Source organism: Jaculus jaculus, chromosome 5 (assembly GCF_020740685.1).
Source record: "Jaculus jaculus isolate mJacJac1 chromosome 5, mJacJac1.mat.Y.cur, whole genome shotgun sequence".
Taxonomy (NCBI): Eukaryota; Metazoa; Chordata; class Mammalia; order Rodentia; family Dipodidae; genus Jaculus; species Jaculus jaculus.
The window spans coordinates 95,304,209-95,325,700 of NC_059106.1; the positions used below are offsets into that span (position 1 = coordinate 95,304,209).

Consider the following 21,492-nt stretch of genomic DNA (forward strand, 5'->3'; position numbering starts at 1 on the left):
GGCAACCATAGGGCATGCCAGGCATTTCTTATGTGCCCTTCAACAGATCAGTGGATTTTATATCTTGTCTTGGTGCTGTTTAGTTTGCAGGGAATGTTGGGCTGGCTCATTTTTTGTATATATATGTATGTATGTATATATACATATATATGTATATATATATATGTATGTGTGTGTGTGTATATATATATATATATATACCTTTATATATATAACTTATTTGAGAGGTAGATAGATAGATACCTAGAGAGACAGAGAGATGTGCATAGAAAGAATGGGCATACCAGAGCCTCCAGCCACTGCAAATGAACTCCAGATGTATGTGCCACTGTGTGCATCTGACTTACATGGGTTCTGGGGAATTGAACCTAGGTCCTTTGGCTTTGCAGGCAAGTGCCTTAACTGCTAAGCTATCTCTCCAGCCCAGTTGGCTCATTTTTATGTGAATGGTTTTCTAAGCAAATTAGCTCAGTTTTCATTCAAACCCTATTACTGGAAGGGAGAGTAAGATACAGAAATAAGAAATTGTATGACTTCTTTATTTTCTTTTAAATGAAGAAAGTTTGGGTTTTGTTCACTCAGAGTCATCTCTGTAGTACTTTCTGCTTGCCCAGGTACCATCTTAGAAGCTAGAATGACAATAAAACCTGAGAATCTGCTAGTTCCAAGGGCTCACACAGAAACCGACCACTGCATGTACAGGACCTTTGTCCAAGTGGCTCATGGCATAATTGGTCAGTGTTAAGAAAAAAGAAAGAGAAGTCCTCCTAGTGGTGAGGTCAGGCAGGAGAGGCTGAGGGAGGTTACAACAAAGCTGTCCTGAGAGATAAGAGTAGGGAGATGACAAGGCAAAGGGTAAGAGAGAGCAGTAGAGGCAGGAGTAACACAGGTCCAGGGAGGAGCATGGCATCTCTTTAGACCAAGAGGGATGACAAGAGTGAGGGGTGGGATACTGCATGAGCTTGAAGAGTGGAGCAGAGGTAGCCATGAGGCCACACACACTGTGGAGGTGTTTGTGTTCTACCCTGTGGGGCTCTTGTAAGAGTTCTCATAGGTCAGTGTGCACTGAACACATTGGATTTATCTCAGCCTTCTCTAGACCTGCCTCTTTCCTACCTCAGGGCCTTGGCACATCCCTCTACCTGAAGAATCTTTCTTCCTTCCGTCCTTAGCTGTCTCCTCAATGTCTTTGAGATACCAGCTCGTAAGAAAGATCTTCCTGGTCCTGCTTTGTAGTGGTTTTCCTGCTTGCTTTCTTCAAGTCCATTATCCCATTCATACTTGATCCCAATCATTTGTCTTAAAACTTTTTGCTATTTCTAATTGTACACTTCAAACTTTCTTAAAATAGGGACTATATATCACATACAGGGTATGACTCACAGGAGGTACTCAGTAAATAATTGCTCACTGAATGAGTGTTCAAATCAGCCTGATGCACAGCTCTGGTTCACTGGAGAATGGATGGGTGAGAAAGACTGATGGGAGACAACAAATAGCCTAGAGGCTCCCCAACTTGCTGGTGAGAAGAAGCTGAGTCTTGGGAACAGGGAGATGGAGACATAAATAGAGTGACAGTGTAAAGAGGAAACAGAATTAGAGTGAATTCATTACATTGGCCAAGATTCAAGAGTGACACCAACACACAGAAAACTAGGTAAAGAGTGATTCATTTAAGTAGGATTCAAAAGTGTGAGAGCAGGATTTTAGGGAAGAAGAAAATGAGTTCAGCTTTGGACATGTTGGGTCTGAAGCTACCTGTAAGCATTCTGAATAGAATGTCCAACAGATATTTATATTTATATGCTTGGAACCCAGGAGAGAGATCTGAGCAAAAGAAAGATATATGATATAAACACTATTGCCGATAGACTCACTCATCTTCTCATTCAACAAATTCTCACTAGCTACTTTGTCTTAGGAATTAAGGATCCAGTAAGGAGAAAATCAAATTAATCTGGTTTTCACAAATATTACAGTCTAGACTGGTAGCTGATGTCACAGAAGCAGATAAAATAATTTAGGAATTATACACAGACACATACACACGTGGTGGGGGAGGGAGAGACCATGGAGAATACAAACATTTAAGAGATGACCAAAAGAAAAGGGGCAACCAGAAGAGGGTGACAATCTGTTCAATGGATGAAGTCAAGAGTATCCTCTCCCAAACCCCACTTACTCATTAAATACATTTCATGCTTTTGAGTATGAGCATTCAGGGTCTGTATTTTCAGAAATTCTTTAGTTTTTCTTTAAAAGAAAGGTTTTCTGACCTTGGTACTGAAATAAATAGCATGGAAACGAGAGGACAAAGAGACAGAGAAACAAGAGCAGTAGGCCAGTGTGGGTTTTCCTCCTCAGCTGTGAGTTGCCTATGCATTCTATGTCGGCTGAGTCAATATCAGTGTACATCTCAGTGGCTGGGTTTTCTTTGCTGTGATTTGTGGCATCAGTGTGATCTGAATAGTGTCTCATTCAGATCAATAAAAGACAGATTATGATCTGTTTTACAAAGACCTCTTTAAAAGAATTTCTATTTATTGTTTCTTTCTTTTTTTTACTTCTCTGTTCTCTTAATCCAAGATACATAAATAAAAAGCACCCAGTAAGAGCCTCCCAAACATACTGACTATGGGTTACTTTGACAAGGAAAGGCCCTTTAGAGTCTATGAGGTGAAACAGTCATTTTATTTTAAAATGCAGATTATTACAGCATATCCTAAAATTAGAACTTTTAAACCTCTTAAAATATTTTATTTGTGTATATTCATATATGTAATATATATAATATAATAATGGATTTGATTATGACATTTTCCACATATGTGCATAATGTATTTGAGTGTCATAAGTTCTGTGCATTATATAAAACTGAAAAAATTTCTTTAATTTTCAGTAAAAAGTTTCATTACCCAAAAATCTATTATAACTAGGAAAGAAAGAAGAATTCATAGGTCCATTTATAATCCTCTAAAACATGTAATTTGGCAATGTTTATATGCATAAAATTTAATAATTTTCTTGGTACATGGACTCTGCTTTGGGTAAAGTTACTTTCCCTTTTGTAGTATGTAAATTTTAGCTTTTATCAACATATACATTGTATTTATGAATTGTTACATATTCACACTGATCTGTCTTCTTATCCTGTATGTCTCAAAGAGATGTTTCTTATTCCAAAGAATGGCTCTTTAAAAATCTGTTCAGCTAGGAAGTGCTTATTTGAGTCAGTTTTTCAGGCAGGTAGAGATTACACTGACTGTACAGACAAGTCTCTCAAGCAGAATAGGCCTATGTGAGACTGGGTCAGAAAACCATATGGCAGGAATGAAAGCTATCTGCTATAAAGTATCGATTTCTTGCTGGTTTTAAGATTTATATTTCTGGATATACCATATAGTTTTACCAGTTATTAGGGATCTATATAATACTTAGATACCTTGAAGAAAATCAATTGTATTCACAAAAAATGAATGGATGGGATTAAAGGTGGACACCACCATACCTGGCTTCTAAATTTTTATTTTAACAAAATAATTTGTTTCATGTTTCAAGAATTGAAGTTGTTTTTCTTATTTGGATTTTTAAAACTTCCCCTTGGGACCTGGGAGGGTGGGGAGACTGCCTAGTGGTTAAAGGCTCTTGTTTGTAAAGCCTGTCAGCCTGGGTGAAGCCAGATACAAAAGTGATACATGGAATCTTGTGTTTGTTTGCAGCAACCAGAAGCCCTGATGTGCCCATTCTTATTCATTATATAATATATATATTAATGAATATATATATATGTGTATATATATATATATATTCTTTTTCTGTATCTTCTCTCTTCTCTGTCCTTTCAAATACATAAAGGGATTGTTTTGGTTTTTTCAAAAAAAAGTTCCTGTAAAAAGAAGGGAATATCTTAAAAGCTCATTTGATTTAATGAATTGATAACTGATTGTGATGTCATGTGTTTTAAGAGAAGAATGTTTCAAAACCCTCATCAAATGTGGCCACCATGGCTGATGCTTACAGAGATCTCATAGGTCACCCAGGGAAACCATTTCTTTTAAATTCTCTTTTGTTAAAGATTTCCTGTTGAGTTCTTTGAGTCATCTCAAAATTCACCCAGCTGTGTGTCATGGCTTTCTATAACCTCCTGAGTCAAACTCACCATCCACATGAGTGGGCAGTTAGACACCATACGTTTTAATCATACTGAAATGAATATTTACAGTTCTGTTGTCACACATGTTCTGTTTATGACACTTAGTTTTCTTTTGTTTGTGTTTCCACAGGACATTTGGGCTTCCAGGACAGTTTTGTCACATCGGGTGTTTTCAGCGTGACTGAGCTAGTAAGAGTGTCACAAAGTAAGTACAATTCTTTGATACTGCCTAGTTTGTTTAAAAGCCAAGGTTTTTAAGTCAAGAAAGTTTAAATGGTGTAAGGTAGTGGGGAAGGACTGACAAACTGAGTGCCTCACATGTTCTTGAGTTTGCAGTGTGAACTTAGTTTAAAAGATGCTCAGTCTTCCCTGATTTCTAAGCCATCTTTCATTTTAAAAGAATTGGTTTCTAACCTTTCAACAATGCTAATGCTGTCAGTATGAGTGACACGGTACAGCATGGTCATTACTAGCTTGTCAATATCGACTATGACAGTGAGCCAAGAGGACCTGCTACCACCCAGGTCTGCTGATCAGAGACCCAGTGACTAAGTTCTTGCTGTGATAATTCAAGAAGGGGGAGTCTGTCCTCTATGTCTTTCTCTGTCTCTGTCTCTGCATGTCTCTTTCCCTCATGCACACACAAGCCACAAATGTAAATATGTTCACACACATACACAGACATTCTTCAAGAAGGGTGAGAGTCTGCTCTTGTTTCAGTCATCACAGACCGGAAGAATCTCAAGGGTTCAAAAAGTGAGGTACAATGTAAGGTTGGAAGAAAAATAGAACTTGTGAGCCAAGCACTGTGCTAGGCCTCAAAGGATGTCACATCATTCCTTGCAAGAAGCTCATCAGATACATGAGTTAAGCTAAAGACCTATTGAAGTCGTTTACCCAAAGTCAAACAGTGAATAAATGGCTCACCTATGTCTGGGAATGCTAGAACTGCTACTCTTAGACTAGCTAGCTCGAAGGAGGTTGAAAAAGAAAATAATGCAAAAATAGTGATCAGGTATCACTGCCATGGATGCTGAAGTGTTCCTGGCTAGCTTCTTGTGTAGCAGAGTTGGCAACCTAAGGGAGAGACGTTAGGAGCATCAGATGTGGCCTAGAATGGAGAAGCTGCTGCTGTCCTGCTGACGTGTGCCCAAAGGCCTGGCCAGCTGAGAAGAAACTGCATAGCACTCTGACCTGGAAGATGCATACCCGGGTCAGCACTAGCTTATACGCCAGTTATTTTCTCTGGACAGATAACAATCATGTGTATATATTTTCTTTATTTTTTAAGACTTTTATAAGTGAAAATGTTCCACATTTTTCTTATGATCTTATAATATCCAGAGTATGTATCCAAGCATATCTGTCATAGTAGCATTACAGGAACATGTCCTTATGGAGCCCTTACTAAGATCCAAACATAGCCTTAAAGATTTTTTTATAAATACCCTTTAAGTCTAAGATTAGAGCCCTAGACCTAATTATTCTATACTGGCCACTGTCCTGTTTGCGTTTAGGCTTCATTGCTACTGGTGTTTCAAGGCCTGGGGGCTATAAGAGAAGGCCAGACAGCATCTCCTGCTTTCTCCACATCTCATACTTCCCTTCTAGTTCTTATATCCAAACTTGATTAGCTCTCCACCATGGCAGCATGAATGCCAAATGAATTCTAAACCTGCCAGAAAGAATGCCCACCCTAAACACTAAGTTTGCAGAAGGTCCTGGATTACTTCCTATCCCCATGTAGGGGCAGTGTGGCTGATGTCTGGCATCACCGTTGCATTTGGATTCTGTACACTGCTGTGTCATCACTCCAGGACTCACACATGCCTTGGCTGACTAAAGCTGTGTGGCAAGGACTTGTATATCTTTAGGTTTTCCAGAGCATATTTGATAGATCATCTTGGCTGCTATGATAGGGACCCACAAGCTCAGTTCTTTGCCTACACAGTATTCTGTAAAGCTTCTGACTCAACAGATGTGATAGAGCTGGAGTCTTTACACATTTCTCCCAGTGCTGCCCTGCCCTCTTCTTGTGCCCATGTGGGAAGAGCTGAGTCTCTATTTGAGGACTGGGAGTGTGGGAACTTTTTGCAGATGAGTGGGGCTGGGGTGCACTCGGTACCCTTCAAATCAAATTAGGCCATCACATAAGTTGATCAAACACAAGTTGTTAGCCCCATTAGGAACATGTGGAATGTTAGTGTGAAAAATTATACTAGTGAGAATTTATCAGGCACACACCCTGTGCCAGGTGTTATTTAGTCTCTTAGTAGACCTGTTTCCCTTGGTTTTCCTAAGTTGGTTTCTGATACCAACTTTCCACAGATGGAAGATATTGCTGTGCCCAGATACACTAGCATTATCCTTCCTACTCTCCTAGCTCCTTGCAGACATGATAGCTCCTATAACTGCATTATAGAATGAAGCAGAACCAAGGATTCTGGGTTTTTCTTGAGTGATCATTTCTTGAGCCCATGAACTCTTAAAAAATTATATTTATTTATTTATTTAAGAGAGAGAAAGACAGAGGGAGAAAATGGGTGTGCCAGGCCCTCTAGCCACTACAAACTCCAGATAAATGAGCCACCATGTGCTTCTGGCTTACATGGGTTCTGGGGAGTCAAAGCTGGGTCCTTAGGTTTTACAGGAAAGCACCTTAACTGTTAAGCCATCTCTCTAGCCCTAGCTTTCTCTTAATACCTAATCTAACCTCATTTGACTTAGTTAAATGACAAATCTGAATCAAAGGGCTAACTTTAGAGATAGCACAAGATTGCTGTTACTTCAAAAGTCCTAGAGTAAAGTGTGGTGGCTCATGCCTGTAAGCCTAACCCTCAGGAGGCTGAGGTGGGATGATAGGGGAGGCCATAAACTTTTAACTGGTACTTAAAAAAAAAAAGATTGGCCACACATGGTGGCACATGCCTTTAATCCCAGCACTCAGGAGGTAAAAGTAGGACTATTGCTGTGAGTTCGAGGCCAACCTAAGAATACATAGTGAATTCCAGACCAGCTTGTCTAGATCAAATCTCTGCTTCAAAAAAGATAGAAACTATTTTTATCATTTTTATGTAAACCAGAGTAAGTAAAATACTTCAAAAATTTCCCTAGATTTATTTTCAGGTATAGTTTTATTTTAAATTAATAGCCTTTATTATTATTATTTTTTTATTTTTCGAGGTAAGGTCTCACTCCAGCTCAGACTGACCTGGAATTCACTATAGTCTCAGGGTGGCCTCGAACTCAGCAATCCTCCTACCTCTGCTTCCCAAGTGCTGGGATTAAAGGCATGTGCCACCACACCCGGCTAGCCTTTATATTTTTTACTGAACTGGGAATTGAACCAAGGGCCTCACACCTGATGGACAAGTGACATACCACAAAGTTATATTCCAAGTGCTGAACGTTATATACATATATAATATGTATGTATAATAAGTATCTGATATATTATATAATAAATATATATCATATATGTGTTATGTTATATAGTATAGCAGTTTCTGAATATTATTTTCAGTTAACAAAGTACAGAAGTCCTTGATACCCCTCTCTAACAATTTCCCTACTGTTAACAGACCTATATTCATTCCCCTCTCCCCCACCCCCCAACTCCCAATTGGCCATAGTTGAGACTTCCCCAAAAGATCTCAGCAAGAGTTCTAACAAGCCTGGCTTTTTTCCTGACCATCAGCCTATACCTCTGCATCCCACTCAAGGCCCTTCTCTGGCAGGGTAGTGTCCCCTCCCCCAAAGAGGACATATATAACACTTCCTCTGACATTCCTCCCTCTCTTTTCCTCTGCTCCTACTTGATGTAAAGTGCGTGTCCCTGTCTCTCCCTGCCCTCTCTACCTGTCTCTCTGCCTATTTTCTTTGTCTCTCTCCATCTCTGTCTCCTCTTCTCTCTGTGCACACCTTCCTTCCTCTGTATCTTCCCTCTGTATTCTTTCTGCCTCCTATTCTTTTACTTCTTTCCCTCTTTTTTAAAATATATATTTTTATTTTTATTTATTTATTTGAGAATGAGGCAGATAGAGAGAAAGAGAGAGAGAATGTATGTGCCAGGGGTTCCAGCCACTGCATACAAACTCCAGATGCATATGCCACCTTATACATCTGCTTTGCCTGAGTCATAGGGAATTAAACCTGCATCCTTTGGCTTTACAGACAAGCGCCTTAACCACTAAGCCATTTCTCCAACCCCTAACCACACACATATATACCAACTCTCTCTTTTTGACTCAGAGTTTGGTTCAGCTTCTTCCAGTGTCTCTTTTGCCCCTTTTGTATCCTTCCCCAGACCTTCTGAAGTTTCCTTACATCTGCCTATGCTGTCCCAGTGATGGGCAGGCACTATTTTTTCCAAGCTCTGTTCTCCATTCCTTGGCCACCAGGGATCCTGGTTTCTGTCCCTCTCCCTTCCAAACCAAAGCTGCTCTCCTGATCATCCCCTTTGCTTTCAGCCCGAATCCTTTCAGTGTTCCCCTTCTCTCCATCTTCTCAGGTCTCTCCCCTTTCCTGCCAGTACAAAGTAAATCCTGCTATTCCAAGAAAGGCCGAGTCTCAGTTTCACTGTGCTAAAACTAAAATAAATGGTGCTGAAAGTTGAGACCAAACCAGAGACCTCTGTATTACACTATGGTTTTGACAATTAATTTTTATCAATTGTAATATTGACACATAGTTATTAATGAAGGCTTATACTTTGTGCCTGTCATACATTGTAAGGATCCTGACAGGTGTGTAATGGCATGTACCCAATAGTATGTATTGTGAGGAATAGTTTCATTGCCCTGAAAATACCCTGTGGCACATCTTACCTCACCCTACATCTCTATTGCTATGTTTCTTCCTTGGATGTTTCACTGGCCTATCTTAGTCTCATATTTCTCCCAAACTCCTGCCTCAGTGTCCCAGTTGCATCTCTTTTCTAATCTCACCACTATCAGGGGTGATTATGACCAGTGGTACAGCATGGACAGTCCAAAGTAATCAGGAACAGATGATTTGCCTTGAAAAAAATTCTGCTCATTTCCAGATATTTAGTATTAATTTTTTAAATTTGTTTTGTTTTTTCAAGATAGGATTTCATTCTAGCCCAAGCTGACCTGGAACTTAGTATGTAGTCTCAGGGTGTGTCCTTGAACTCACGGCAATCCTCCTATCTCTGCCTCCCAAGTGCTGGGATTAAAGGCATGCACCATCATGCCCAGCAAATTTTTAAATTTTATAGTAAAAATATTTATTTTCATCAGATTCAGGGTGGCTTTCCTCCTTGTACCTGTAGTACAAGAAGGAGATATTTCATTTCAGTATTTCCTCATGAGGATTCACTAAAACAACAATGTGCTAATTTTGCTATTTATAAAAGTGTCACTACCAAGGTAGCAAGGACAGGGAAAGAGCAGCAAGTGCTGCTGGCTCAGCTCACAAATTCCGAGAAGAGGACCAGGCAGCCAGGCTGCTGGACATTCGTGTCCTGTATGTAACACAGAGAGCTCTGGACTCACAACACCTGCCAGCCAGTGCAGACTACATGCCCCCATGAACCCCAACCCTTACCCTTGTCTCTTGCACACCACCCTTTAATTTTTCACTCTATTATCTAACATTTGTGAAAGGTGAGAGAGTTCAGTTTTTGCAGCAAAGAACATATCTTGGCATAAAAATAGGTCTGTATTCTTTAACTCCCCCTCCCCACCCCATGTGGCAGGACCATCTGAAAGTAGTTCTAATTATTTATAATGATGTTGCGTGGAAGGAGAAAGTACAGACCACTGCATGTGGGGCCAGTGGAAAAGACAGAGGTATTCCAAGCTCTGGAGGAGGGTTTCCACGTGCATGCTGTTTCACTGTAGTACTGGGAAGAGGGAGGCAGGAGCCATCTGGTGAGCTGTCTCTTCCATGCTGCTGCTTGCACAAACCCTTCTACAAGCATTTTCAAGCTGGTCTCTTCCTGAAAGTTGCCCCCTGAGAGCCCAGGCTGAGCAGTGGTGCTGCTTTGAGGGCAGTCTGGCAGACCCACTCTTGTTTATTTTGTACCAGTGTTTCCTCAAGATGTGTGCTCTGAGGCTGCCAAATGTTCCTCAGATGTGAAACCAGAAAGGTGCCCCCAACCCAAACTCCACAACTGCCCATTTCCTTCTAAAGTGCTAGGTCATTTTTACCTGAAGTTCGTAGAGTAACTCTAAAACCTCAAAGACTTTACTGGGAAAGAGTAAAACCACAAAAACACACAAGCCATTGTGACTCTGGTCTGGTGGAATCTGATTTGCCAGCAGTGGTTCACATACCCAAGCTGGCTGCAAGGGTTAAGTAAACTTCGTGGCTAAGGGTGACTTCATGGCCCTGGAATTTTGCAAAGCCAGGCTTCTCAGTACAGTGTGGGCAGCCTTAGCATCTTTGGGTGTGAAAACCACTTTCACTCTCTCAGCCTGTACTGGCTCTGGTTCCTCTATGTAGATAGAACCCAGCAGCACAATTGTTCTCACTCTGCCACAAGACCTGGCTGCTGGGTGGACTTCAAAGTTCCCAAGTTGTCAATGAAGAATGGCAGGGCATGGAATCAGGCCTATGCTGCAGCCTGGCATGAGGTGGCACCCTAGTGGCTGTTTTCTGCCTTGGGAATGCTCATTGTTGAGATCCTTACACAGAAATCCTCACAAAGGTCCAAATGTGGTTCATTTGTAAACTTTTTTCAAGTCTCTAGGTTTCTAGCTGCAGCTTAGAGGGCTGTGTCAGTGCATATAGATTTCCCCTAACAACCGTTGGCCACGTCATGTGGTAGAGCTAAAACAGAATCAACTCAGACACAACACACAATAAGAAAATGAAACTCTTCAGCAGGACAAGCTCAAACTTGAAAATACACAGTGTTTGTATGCAGAAGGACAAATGAAGAAATGGATCCAGGACCAGAAATTCCAAGTATCCAGTCCTTTGGGGCTGCCTTTTAAATATTTGCAGTCCTTTTGATCCTTATTAAAGCAGGACAGATTTGGAACTTTGTTGTCTTATTGGCTCTTTTCTGCTAAGGAATGTGATATCAGCGATTTAAATTTTTTAAATGATGTATATTCTTAAGCAAGATCTTCTTTTGAAATAAACCACTTGGACCTGAGTATTAAAGGAAGAAACATGGGTGATAATAAAAAATAGACTGCAGCCTTTGCTTGAGCAGCTCCTGTGACCTTGCCTTTGTCTGCCATTACACAATTCAATGGCAGTCCACTCCAACTATGCTCGCGATCAATATCCTATTAAAGCAGCACAAAAAAGTCTCCATAAACTTAGTGGTTAGCTATGTTTATAAATGGAACTCGACATAATTAGATGGTCAATAGCAGGCTCTACTAGTAATTTTGAAATGAGCATCACACATTTTCTAGGGTAGAAGTCAGTGCTACCTCCTCCAGAAGGAAGGTGTGTTGTGTCTCAGACAATAGGCGGGGGGTCCTTTAGAAAAAGTATGACGTCTATCTCTAAAACACAGCTTTTAAAGAATAATCTGTTGCACAAATTACATAATAGAAAATGCTGATTGCCTCCATGTTTTTATTTTTCCAGTCTGTGCCACCTTAGACTGACTATAATATGGCCCTCCCAATGTTCCATTCTCTAGTTTTAATCAGCCCTTCCTAAAGAGAGCAAATAATAAATATTGCCACACTCTGAGGAAGAAAAAATAGCATTCTGGATGGCTTAATTTAACAGATTTCCTGCAGTATAATTCAGTGAATTTTTAAGATAAATATTGAAATTGAATTATTTGAGAAGAATGTCTTGCTGTATAATTCCTCCCTGGCATATCCAGTGCAAACATTTGGACAGTGAAGCTGGTGGCCAATGGGAAGGAATGGTAGCAAGAGAAATTTTCTTCATGACATTGTTTCCTCCTAATTCTAGCTCACAGTTTGTGGGGTTAAGCACGATTTTTTCCTCTCCCACCCTCCTCATTGAGTGAGGTGGCCTCACTCAAGGGCTGACTGTCTTTAGCTGGTTCAGGTTTACCTCATGAAGTAGGTATATACCCTGTGCTGTGTGGACCACTGTGCTGGCTGGAATTAGCACAAGGGCAGGAAAATGCTTACCACAGCAGTAGATGCTTCAGGCTGTGCATGAAGGCCCTGTCCTCTTTGGTTAGAGGGGGCAGTAAGTGTGCGCATGGGAAGATGTGAGAACCTTTGCTCTCTGGCCTCAATGGAAGCTCTTGCCAATTTTACCAGACTCAGAACACTCATGATAAAGCATGAACCTGGGAGAAGAAAAGTACATAATACCTTGATGTATATCCAATTTGTGGTTTTGGATCTATTTGAATGTCTATATGCTTCTAATCTTGTGCAGGTAACTATTTCTATTTCCTGTGCATGACATGTGCATCCATGTTCCTGAGAGTAGCACAGCATCATAGATTTGAAATTAGAGGTGAAGCAGTGTCACTCAACAGCTGTGGGATTTTGGACATATTTAACATCCCTCAATGGTGTTTTCCTAACAAATTTTAATCATTTCTTTAATAAAGATTTAAAGTCCCAACTGTGTGCTGAGCATGTCTGAAGTGTTGACATGGTGAGACCTCTCAGGAATGTTGTGAAGATTAAATAAAAGAACCATAAGTGTTATATAGAGTAGGGCTCAGTAATAATAACTACTACAATTATTGCTAAGAAAAGGCTTTGCCCTAATTACCCACTGTGTGCTCCATTTATTTTAAATATGTATTTATGTATAATTAAGAATTACTAACTTTAGAATTGTGCTCTAATAATTGGTTTATTAGAAAAATCATTAGAGTAGCCTTTAATGAACAATTCTGATAGAATAGGTACAAACCAACAGCCTTTATTCTTCTATTTAGAAAGCTTAACAATTCTTATTCCTGATAATTTTAGCCAAAGTCCATATTTCTGCAATATTCTGGATACTTCCTATAGGTAACAGGGTATTTTTAAATTCTCAACCTAATACTAATACAAGTTTTTAAGTGGCTAACCTCACCTAGATTATTTATATCAAAGTTTTTTTTATAACTTTATTTTTTGGTTCATTTTTATTTATTTATTTGAGAGAGAGAGAAGCAGATAGAGAGACAGAGAGAGAATGGGTATGCCAGGGCTTCCAGCCACTGCAAACGAACTCCAGATGTGTATGCCCCCTTGTGCATCTGGCTAACGTGGGTCCTGGGGAATCGAGCCTCGAACTGGGGTCCTTAGGCTTCACAGGCAAGCGCTTAACCGCTCAGCCATCTCTCTGGAGAATTAATTTCATAGTATTTTTACCTCTTGTTTTTACATATGAACAAAAACTCTGAAGGTCATTACTGATAATGTGCTTTTTAGTAAATCTATGTGCTTATAAGCCTCACTTAAGAACAGATATTCATATCTACTAAGTAATATTTGGGAAATAAAAGACCTTCTGTGATTTCCAAAAGCCTGACAGAAGTCCTTCATTACCCTATAATAAGACCACAAATAATATCAAGATTTGGTTTGGAATATGTGATCCTAGACAATACTGGCACACTCAGAGAAGCCACATAGCAAGGCACATGCTGACCTGAACTAACGCAGTACATGAGGCATAATACCTGGCAACGCCTAGTATTGCTCAGTAGGTGGAATAGGAAACAGTGAAGTAGTGCTTAGTGGAAATACTGAAAAAGATTGTATGTAGACATGTGGATTAGTATGCTGTTGGGAAGGGACTCCCATTTGATGTAGCAGCAATCAGATGGCCCTAGGCCATCTTGGCAAAGGGGTTGCATCTCCTAGGCCATCAAATCCATCCTCTGTCAGGGAAGACTGAATCCCACAGCTGAGGCTGTATCGTACATTAAATAAGGACCACCTCTGACTCAACCAAAAACCAAGACTAGACAATACTCTCAAATGTAGAAAATCAATTCCAGTCCTGAAGGCAGAACCACTAATGCAGATACTTGGCCAGTATTACTCACTCTCCATGACCACTCTGCTAGGCCATGTGTCAGGAGGGCCCCATGTCCCATAAAGCACCTGTGCTGAAGACCTGGAAAAAGGAAGGGAGAAGGGTAACTGGGGTTCAGGTAGCAGTCTTGCCACTTTAATAGTGGATGATAATTCTTTGCAGTTTGAATCTCATTGGCATCTTCTCCCAAGTAATTAATGACAAAGGGAAAGGGGAGATCAAAATGTAGCTTCTACCCCATTTCTTTGGGAGAATATCTAGAAAATACCTAAAATCAAGTCCCTATGACACTACTGAAAATCACAGCTGATTTTCTCACTTTTATCTCCCTCTCTCTCTCTCTCTCTCTCTCTTTTGTTTTGTTTTGTTTTTTGAGGTAGGGTCTCGCTGTATCCCAGGCTGACCTGGAATTCACTATGTAGTCTCAGGGTGGCCTCAAACTCCAGGCGATCCTCCAACCTCTGCCTCCCGAGTGCTGGGATTAAAGGCGTGCGCCACCATGCCTGGCTTTTCTCACTTTTAAATAAGAATAATTTTAATGAATATTCCATGGGGATAATATAAAGACAAAATAAGATCTTTTAGGTAAAATACCATATGTATCATCTGTCCCATCCTGAAAATAGTAATAAGTTCTTTGTTATTCTTTCATTAACATGCTCATATAAGTTAATTCAATTCAAGAAACATTTATTTTACATATAACCTATGCTGTGTGCTGAGGACTAGATAAATAAGCAGGAGATGGTTCCTTCCACTTTAGGGCATATATGGGACTTTCTGGAGCTTCAAGACTAAGCTTTCTTTATGAATCAAATTTATAGCAGTTACCTGTCACATTTTCATGCTTCAGGAAAGAGTAGAACAAGGTGTCAGTGAATGGTTTCTATTTTAATAAAATAGAAACATTTTTATAAATAAAAAGTGCTCAAGATAGATTGTTCAGTGGTTAGCTACACTTCCTGCACAAACATGAATTTCTGAGGGGGCTGAAACTGCCTGAGTTCAAATCTCCTGATCCTATATAAAACAGCTGGGCATGGCCGTACACACCTATGAACTTAGCCCTGCATGGGAGCAGGCAACCCAAGAATTGGAGCCCTGCAAACTCCAGAGTAAATAAAAGCATTCTGCTTCAAAACAAGACTGGTCAGAAGAGTGATGGAGAGGGACACCCAAGGTTCCACTCCAGCCACTCACTGTAACCAGCTCCCCCAATCACAGGCAGACATACAGGGTGCCACACCACACCATAGCACACACATACACCACAGAGAAAGAAGAAACTCTACTGACCTGTCTCTGTACCCTCCTACTACTCCCCCATACACATGTGCCTTAACTTGTGTCCACAAGTCCTGAATGTGTGAACAAAGTGGTGTGCCTGTGCTAACAAATACCTTTCATGGGGTTTAAAGCATTCTGTTAGCTTTTGGCACCTAACATTGCCTTTCTTAGAAACCACTGCTTAAATCTTTTAATAGCAGACAAGCTCATTTTCACATAGAGGGAAATCCACATTTTAGTTCAGTGCTTTTCTTTTATGTTCCTGGTTGGAAAACCCTATGATTGGCCTGCATTTGGCCACATCCTTTAAGAGCAGCTAGAAAATGGAGATCAGCACAGGGTTTACAGAGCAGAAATCTGCTTGGCCACGGAGAACTGTGGCATAGGAGTTGCACAGAAAGTACCTTCATGATTGATTTCCATTCAAGTCAGACAGACTGCAGTGTGGTCATTTTTCTAGCTCATAACTGTTCGTACTGCAGCAGGCTGCTCTCTGCAGGGTGTCTGCGTTATAGCAGTGCGTGTCCCAGTTACCTCTTACATAAAGTACTTACACTGGTTTCTTCTCCATGCAAATTCATCAGCTTTACAGCTCCTCATAGCCACAGTCAGGAAACTCTGGCAGAGCACAAATTGATAAAATGAGTTAATTTTACTATACTTATTTTTTTTTTCTAAAAGCCTTCTCTTTTAGGCAGTGTTCAGGAAGCATAATATTACAGTAAAAGGAAAATAACAAAGGGGCTGGATTTTCTTGTTATAAATTACTTTCCAGCTTAATTCCCTCTAATGATGATTCCAGATTTGCTTGAGTTTTCATAGCATTATTTTACAACTGTGCCTTTAATAGAAAGAACAGCAACTATTTTCCCATGTTCACTCTTTTTGTGCCAGTGATATGGACTTTCTTACAAGACCTGTGCCATGGGAATGCAAAACAACATGAACTAGTCCCAGGCCATAGAACTCTGTGCAGCTGTTGGGAATCTCCAGCCCCCAGTATGAATATACAAGCTCTCAAACTCTCTGGGAGTATTTTTTTTTAAGTTTTTGTTTATTTATTTATTTGAGAGGGACAGACAGAGAAAGAGGCAGAGAGAGAGAGAGAATGGGCGTGCCAGGGCCTCCAGCAAATGAACCCCAGATGCATGCACCCCCTTGTGCATCTGGCTAACGTGGGTCCTGGGGAATCGAGCCTCAAACCAGGGTCCTTAGGCTTCACAGGCAAGCGCTTAACTGCTAAGCCATTTCTTTAGCCCTCTGGGGGTATTTTTGATCATATAATCAGAAGAGGAACATGTCCTAGTTTTTGTAGTTATTTTATAAATTGGAAATTGAGTGCTAGGTCCTAATGGTCTTTATTCCATACTTCTTCATGGACATGCACACCCTAGTATATAAGGCCCATGAGGTAGGGATTTTTTTAAATCTCCTATCCACTGATTTTTAGCATCTGGGACAATGACTGGCATGTAGAAGGCACTCCACAAATATGTGGTGAAGCTCATGGAGTTCAGCCTCTGTGAGGACATGTGCACTCAGCAGTGGGCTGGACACACTCATAGACATTTCAACAATACTGTGATGATTCCTGTCAAACAAATGCTAAACCCAAAGAACTGCACTGTACCAGACAGAATAGCTTGAAAATTTGAATAGAATTATTTTCCCATAGTCCTCTCTTTCTTACAATGCAGGCTTGAGCAGATTGTCTCTAGTGGATGGCAGAAGTTCAATAACCACAACCCCCATCCAGCTACTAATGTGTACCAAAGAGCAGGTCATTAAGAGGGTTGGCTACTAAAGTAACCCCTTCTTCCAATAGCCCACATTACTATAATGATGCCTTAATAGCAAACCATTTATTAAGAAATGACACAAAGTGTACGCTCTCTTCATGAGAGGAAAGAGAGAAAGGGGAGGTGCATGACTTAGAAATAACATCTGAAGGCAAAATTTCCGAAGTTAACCTTTTGAGGAAAAACTTCATGGCACACAAATTAGGCTAAAGAAATTTCAGTGATGCTTAGAAAATAAGGGGCTCTTCCTAACTGCTTGTACATACTAAGAGAAACTAAGTTTCATTTTGCATGGCATCAAGTTAAGGGAGGCCAATAGGGAAAATAACTGTTTACTCTCCTTAATTCAGAGTGTATTTATTCACCATCAACTGTGCACACAAGCTGTAGTGCACTGTTTAGGATCACAAAAGCAACTCTGGGGTTTGTGGAATTAAAGGTCATGCAGTCTGACCTCTGTCTTCATGACCTGAGGAAATCTCTTAGCCTCGCTGTGCCTCAGTTCCTTCCTAGTTAGCATTGTGAGGTTTAAATGGGATGATGGGTTTAAAGATCTCAGCTCCAGCCTGTAAAAGATGCCTGCTAAACTTGTGAGGAAGGCGATGGAGGTCATGGAGAGGGGGTGGCCACAGTTTTGCATGTCTGTAATACTTGCATTGGAACTACGAGGCCCAGAGAGTTTCAGCATCTTAAGTACTTTACACACCTAGTTACTAAATCCCACCCTTGGCCAGCACTCTCTTTAACCTCCCACAAAGTCTATACTTATGGCCTTCATAATGCAGCTCACTCTAATTGGGGACAAAATGTTACATGTGAGTCAAACACTGATAAAGCCTACAGTTAAGTACAGATGGGGCAAAGTCAGCTCTGACAGTCAATGTAACAGGAAGTGCTGTGGCTCTCCAATCCTTCCTTCCCATACTCATGTTTGATTGACAATGGCTTTGTAGTCTCTGTAACACCTAAGCCAGTGAAGATTGGCCTTCAAAGCCTGTTGTGAGATCCTGCACAGGGCAGAAGTTAAGTGACATTGAGAAAAAAAAAAAAAACATTATTAGGTAAATGTGCATTGTGTTAATACATGTTGTTGCTAGTCTGTATTTGTTAAAAGAATGTGATCATTTGCTTACTTCCACTTTTTCTTAGTTTATAATCAAGAACAAGTCTTATTGACCTATTGCTGTCCTGGAAGACATGCAGGTTATATGTTGTACAGATTCTGTTTTCTTCCTTGACAGGATAGTCTAGGCTTCCTTGTTCCTGGGACTACTGTGCTAACCTTCCCAGCCTACAGAGCATTAGTCCCCTTTTGTCCTTTGTGTAAACTGTTGCCTCATGAATAGTCCCCACTATATTTTCACCTCCTTGCTCAGAAATTGTTCTGGACTCCCGTTTCAGTCACTCTACTTTCTCCCGCCAAACTTAGGTGCCAGAAGGCCTTCCTGTCTCCTCTTCTGTCTCTTTAAACCTGTGCATCTTCCAGGGAGGGTATACCTGTGGAAAGCCCTGCTTAGCATGACTCTTCCTCTCTTGACTTTCTGTAAGTGATGGCAAGTTACTGCCTCTTAATCCAAAGCCTGGTTCTCCTCATCTAAAAGATGTACTATCCTTAAAAGGTTAGTTTAAGAATTCAACTAGGTATATAAATAATGTGCTTCCACAGATACGTGGCTTTCCAGGGTCTCCAAAACCTGCCCCATTCTAGCTTTATTATCTGCTACCTGCTCTGTAGACAGGAGGTCCTGAAATGCGTCACCCCCTTGCAGAGGTGCTCTGACAGTGATCCTCATCTCAGGTGTGAGGCCCTGTCTCTGTGATGCCATACCACTGAATCAGAATCTGTCACAACTGGGTAACCTGCATGAGATGCAGAATACCTATACGCACAGTGGCAGGAGTGCAGGCTCATAAAGGCCTCTGGTAAAAGGTGTAGCTCAGGTCTGAGTACTTCTGGGATTGTTTAACCAGGTTACAGAGCTCACTTTCATTTTAGCTTTAGTGATGGTTTAAATGCACACACTAAGCTATGAAGTCATTCACCAGAAGTTCAGTGAACACTTTGGCCTGGGCTCCTGGTGCCATTACCATGCACATATGTTCACAGAGGTCAGTTCTGGGGCAGGATAAGGAACATTATATTGACTGTGGGCTTAGTTTTGAATCTGTGTAGAGGAAGTTATACCATGTTTATGAATATACATGTTGCATTCTTCACCTATTCTGGCTCCCTTGACATTTAAAAAAATAACAGAGGTAAAGGCATCTTTCTAGGATCGATTGTCCAATAGATAAAGTGTGTGGTGGAAGGACTGATAGCTACCAAGCTGTAGAAAGCCTCAGCTCTCCTTTGAGGCCAGGCTCTTCCCATGTGTCTCCTCTCTGCTCTTCTCCTTCTTGTCTTCTTTTCTACCCCTCCTCTGCTTCTTCCCTCTCCTCTCCTCTCCTCTCCTCTCCTCTCCTCTCCTCTCCTCTCCTCTCCTCTCCTCTCCTCTCCTCTCCTCTCCTCTCCTCTCCTCTCAATAGTCAGCAGAGGATCTTGCCCTTCGTTCCATGTTCCGGAATGAGGATTCTCCACCCAGCTGAGACCTCACCTCCATTCTATACCCTACACCGGCTGTCAAAAGCCAAGTGAAAATGTCCTGTTCTCTTCCCTTCAGCTGTTCCTGTGTCTTGAAATGCTCCTTTCCTCTTGGTTGCCTGCATGGTCCTGTCCTTCCAGCATCCTTTGCAGGCATCTCAGTTTCTCCAGTAAAGGTACTCCCTTGAGCATCTTATTTTCACACCCGCTCCCCACTCCTGTGCAGCCAGATCAGTCCAAGAATCGCCGAATAGGGCTTCTTACTTGTCTTTATGTTAATCTACATAACAGCAAGGTTTTGGTAACAGTGACTTTCACTGATCATTTCTTGAGTGCAGTTCCTGGTTCATCATGTTACTAATGACCTTTTCTTCTAATAAATGCTACCTTTTACTTTATTTATGTATCTACTTGTATGGCCTTAACTCGACCCAGTATGCATTAATACATGATCTGTTGTCCTGCTTTTGTATAATATTTTGAAAAGGAGAGTACTTAAATTAGTAGAGCCTCACCACAGTTTTACAGTTTTAAAATAAGATTGGCAGGTGAATATGTCAAAAGTATGTTATTTATTAAGCTACTGTAGCCAAGGCATCTTGATGCTTGATGGTATAAAAAATACAAGGAATCACATTTCAAAAGAGGATCAGCTCTGAAAATAACATATTATCAAAATTGAATCAGAGGTTGATAGATTCTTCTATAAAGGGCCTGATAATAAATGTTTTCATTCTGTGAGCCACGTGGTCTTTGTTGCAGCTGCTACTCTCTGATGTAGTGGCCCAGCTCTCACAGACAGTATGTCCTGAAGGTGCATGCCGGCAATCAGTGAAGCTATTTATAGAAACTGTGGTTGGAGCCATAGCATACAGGTTGGGACAGATCCAGAGGTAAAGCTGTGTGCAGGGTGCTCTTGTGTAAAGAAAAAGCACACATCTCACATTGCAGGAAATTCAGAATGGGTGGCCTAGAAGAATGGATTTACTCTCACTGAAATTCTGAGCAGAATTCCAAACTACAGATGAGGAGAATCCATTGGGATCAAAGTCAGAGAAGCCAAGAGAAAGTTTGGGTCAGTCATTCAGAAAAGTTTAAAACTGACACATGAGACATTTTTGTTTAAAAAAAAATCCAAGAATGTTGTAACCTTGGTGACAGTTTGCTATTGCAAAAAGATGAAAGGTACATTAAAAAAAAAAAAAAGCCTTTCTGGTATAGGCTACTTTTATTGTCAATTTTCCTTTGAAGTCACAGTTTATTACTGAGTATTTTGGATTAGCCTCCCAGACAAATACAGGGAAAAAAATGTGCTAAATAAAACACTGAATAGGCTCTCATTAATCTTTTATTCACAAGACTTAACTGATGCATTTTTGTTTGTATTTCTTTCATTCTAGCACCAATAGCTGCAGGAACCGGCCCCAACTTTTCTCTCTCAGATTTGGAAAGTTCTTCATATTACAGCATGAGTCCAGGAGCAATGAGGAGGTCTTTACCCAGTACATCCTCTACCAGGTAATTTATTGGCAGCCCCTAAGAAGATTGGGCCACTCAAAGGCATGCCTTAACTCTGGGCCTGCTAGGCTTTTAACAACTGGCCTATAATAATAGAAGGAAGAAAGGTAGTAGTTTAAACTTTAACAAGCTGTCCCATTATGGAAGCAAAACAAATATACATTAAACAGAAAAATATACATGCACACGTGCACACA

The 21,492-nt window shown here is 40.7% G+C and overlaps 1 protein-coding gene across 8 annotated transcripts in view; it reads left to right on the plus strand.

Annotated features, from left to right (window-relative positions):
• Positions 1–21,492, plus strand: part of Nfia (nuclear factor I A) — a 612,310-nt gene that overhangs the window by 469,925 nt on the left and 120,893 nt on the right. For all 8 annotated transcript variants that reach the window (XM_045149015.1, XM_045149021.1, XM_045149014.1 and 5 more), the window contains exons 4-5: positions 4,284–4,358; positions 21,178–21,295. In XM_045149015.1, the coding sequence (XP_045004950.1) occupies positions 4,284–4,358; positions 21,178–21,295 (193 nt within the window). The remainder of the gene's footprint in view (positions 1–4,283; positions 4,359–21,177; positions 21,296–21,492) is intronic.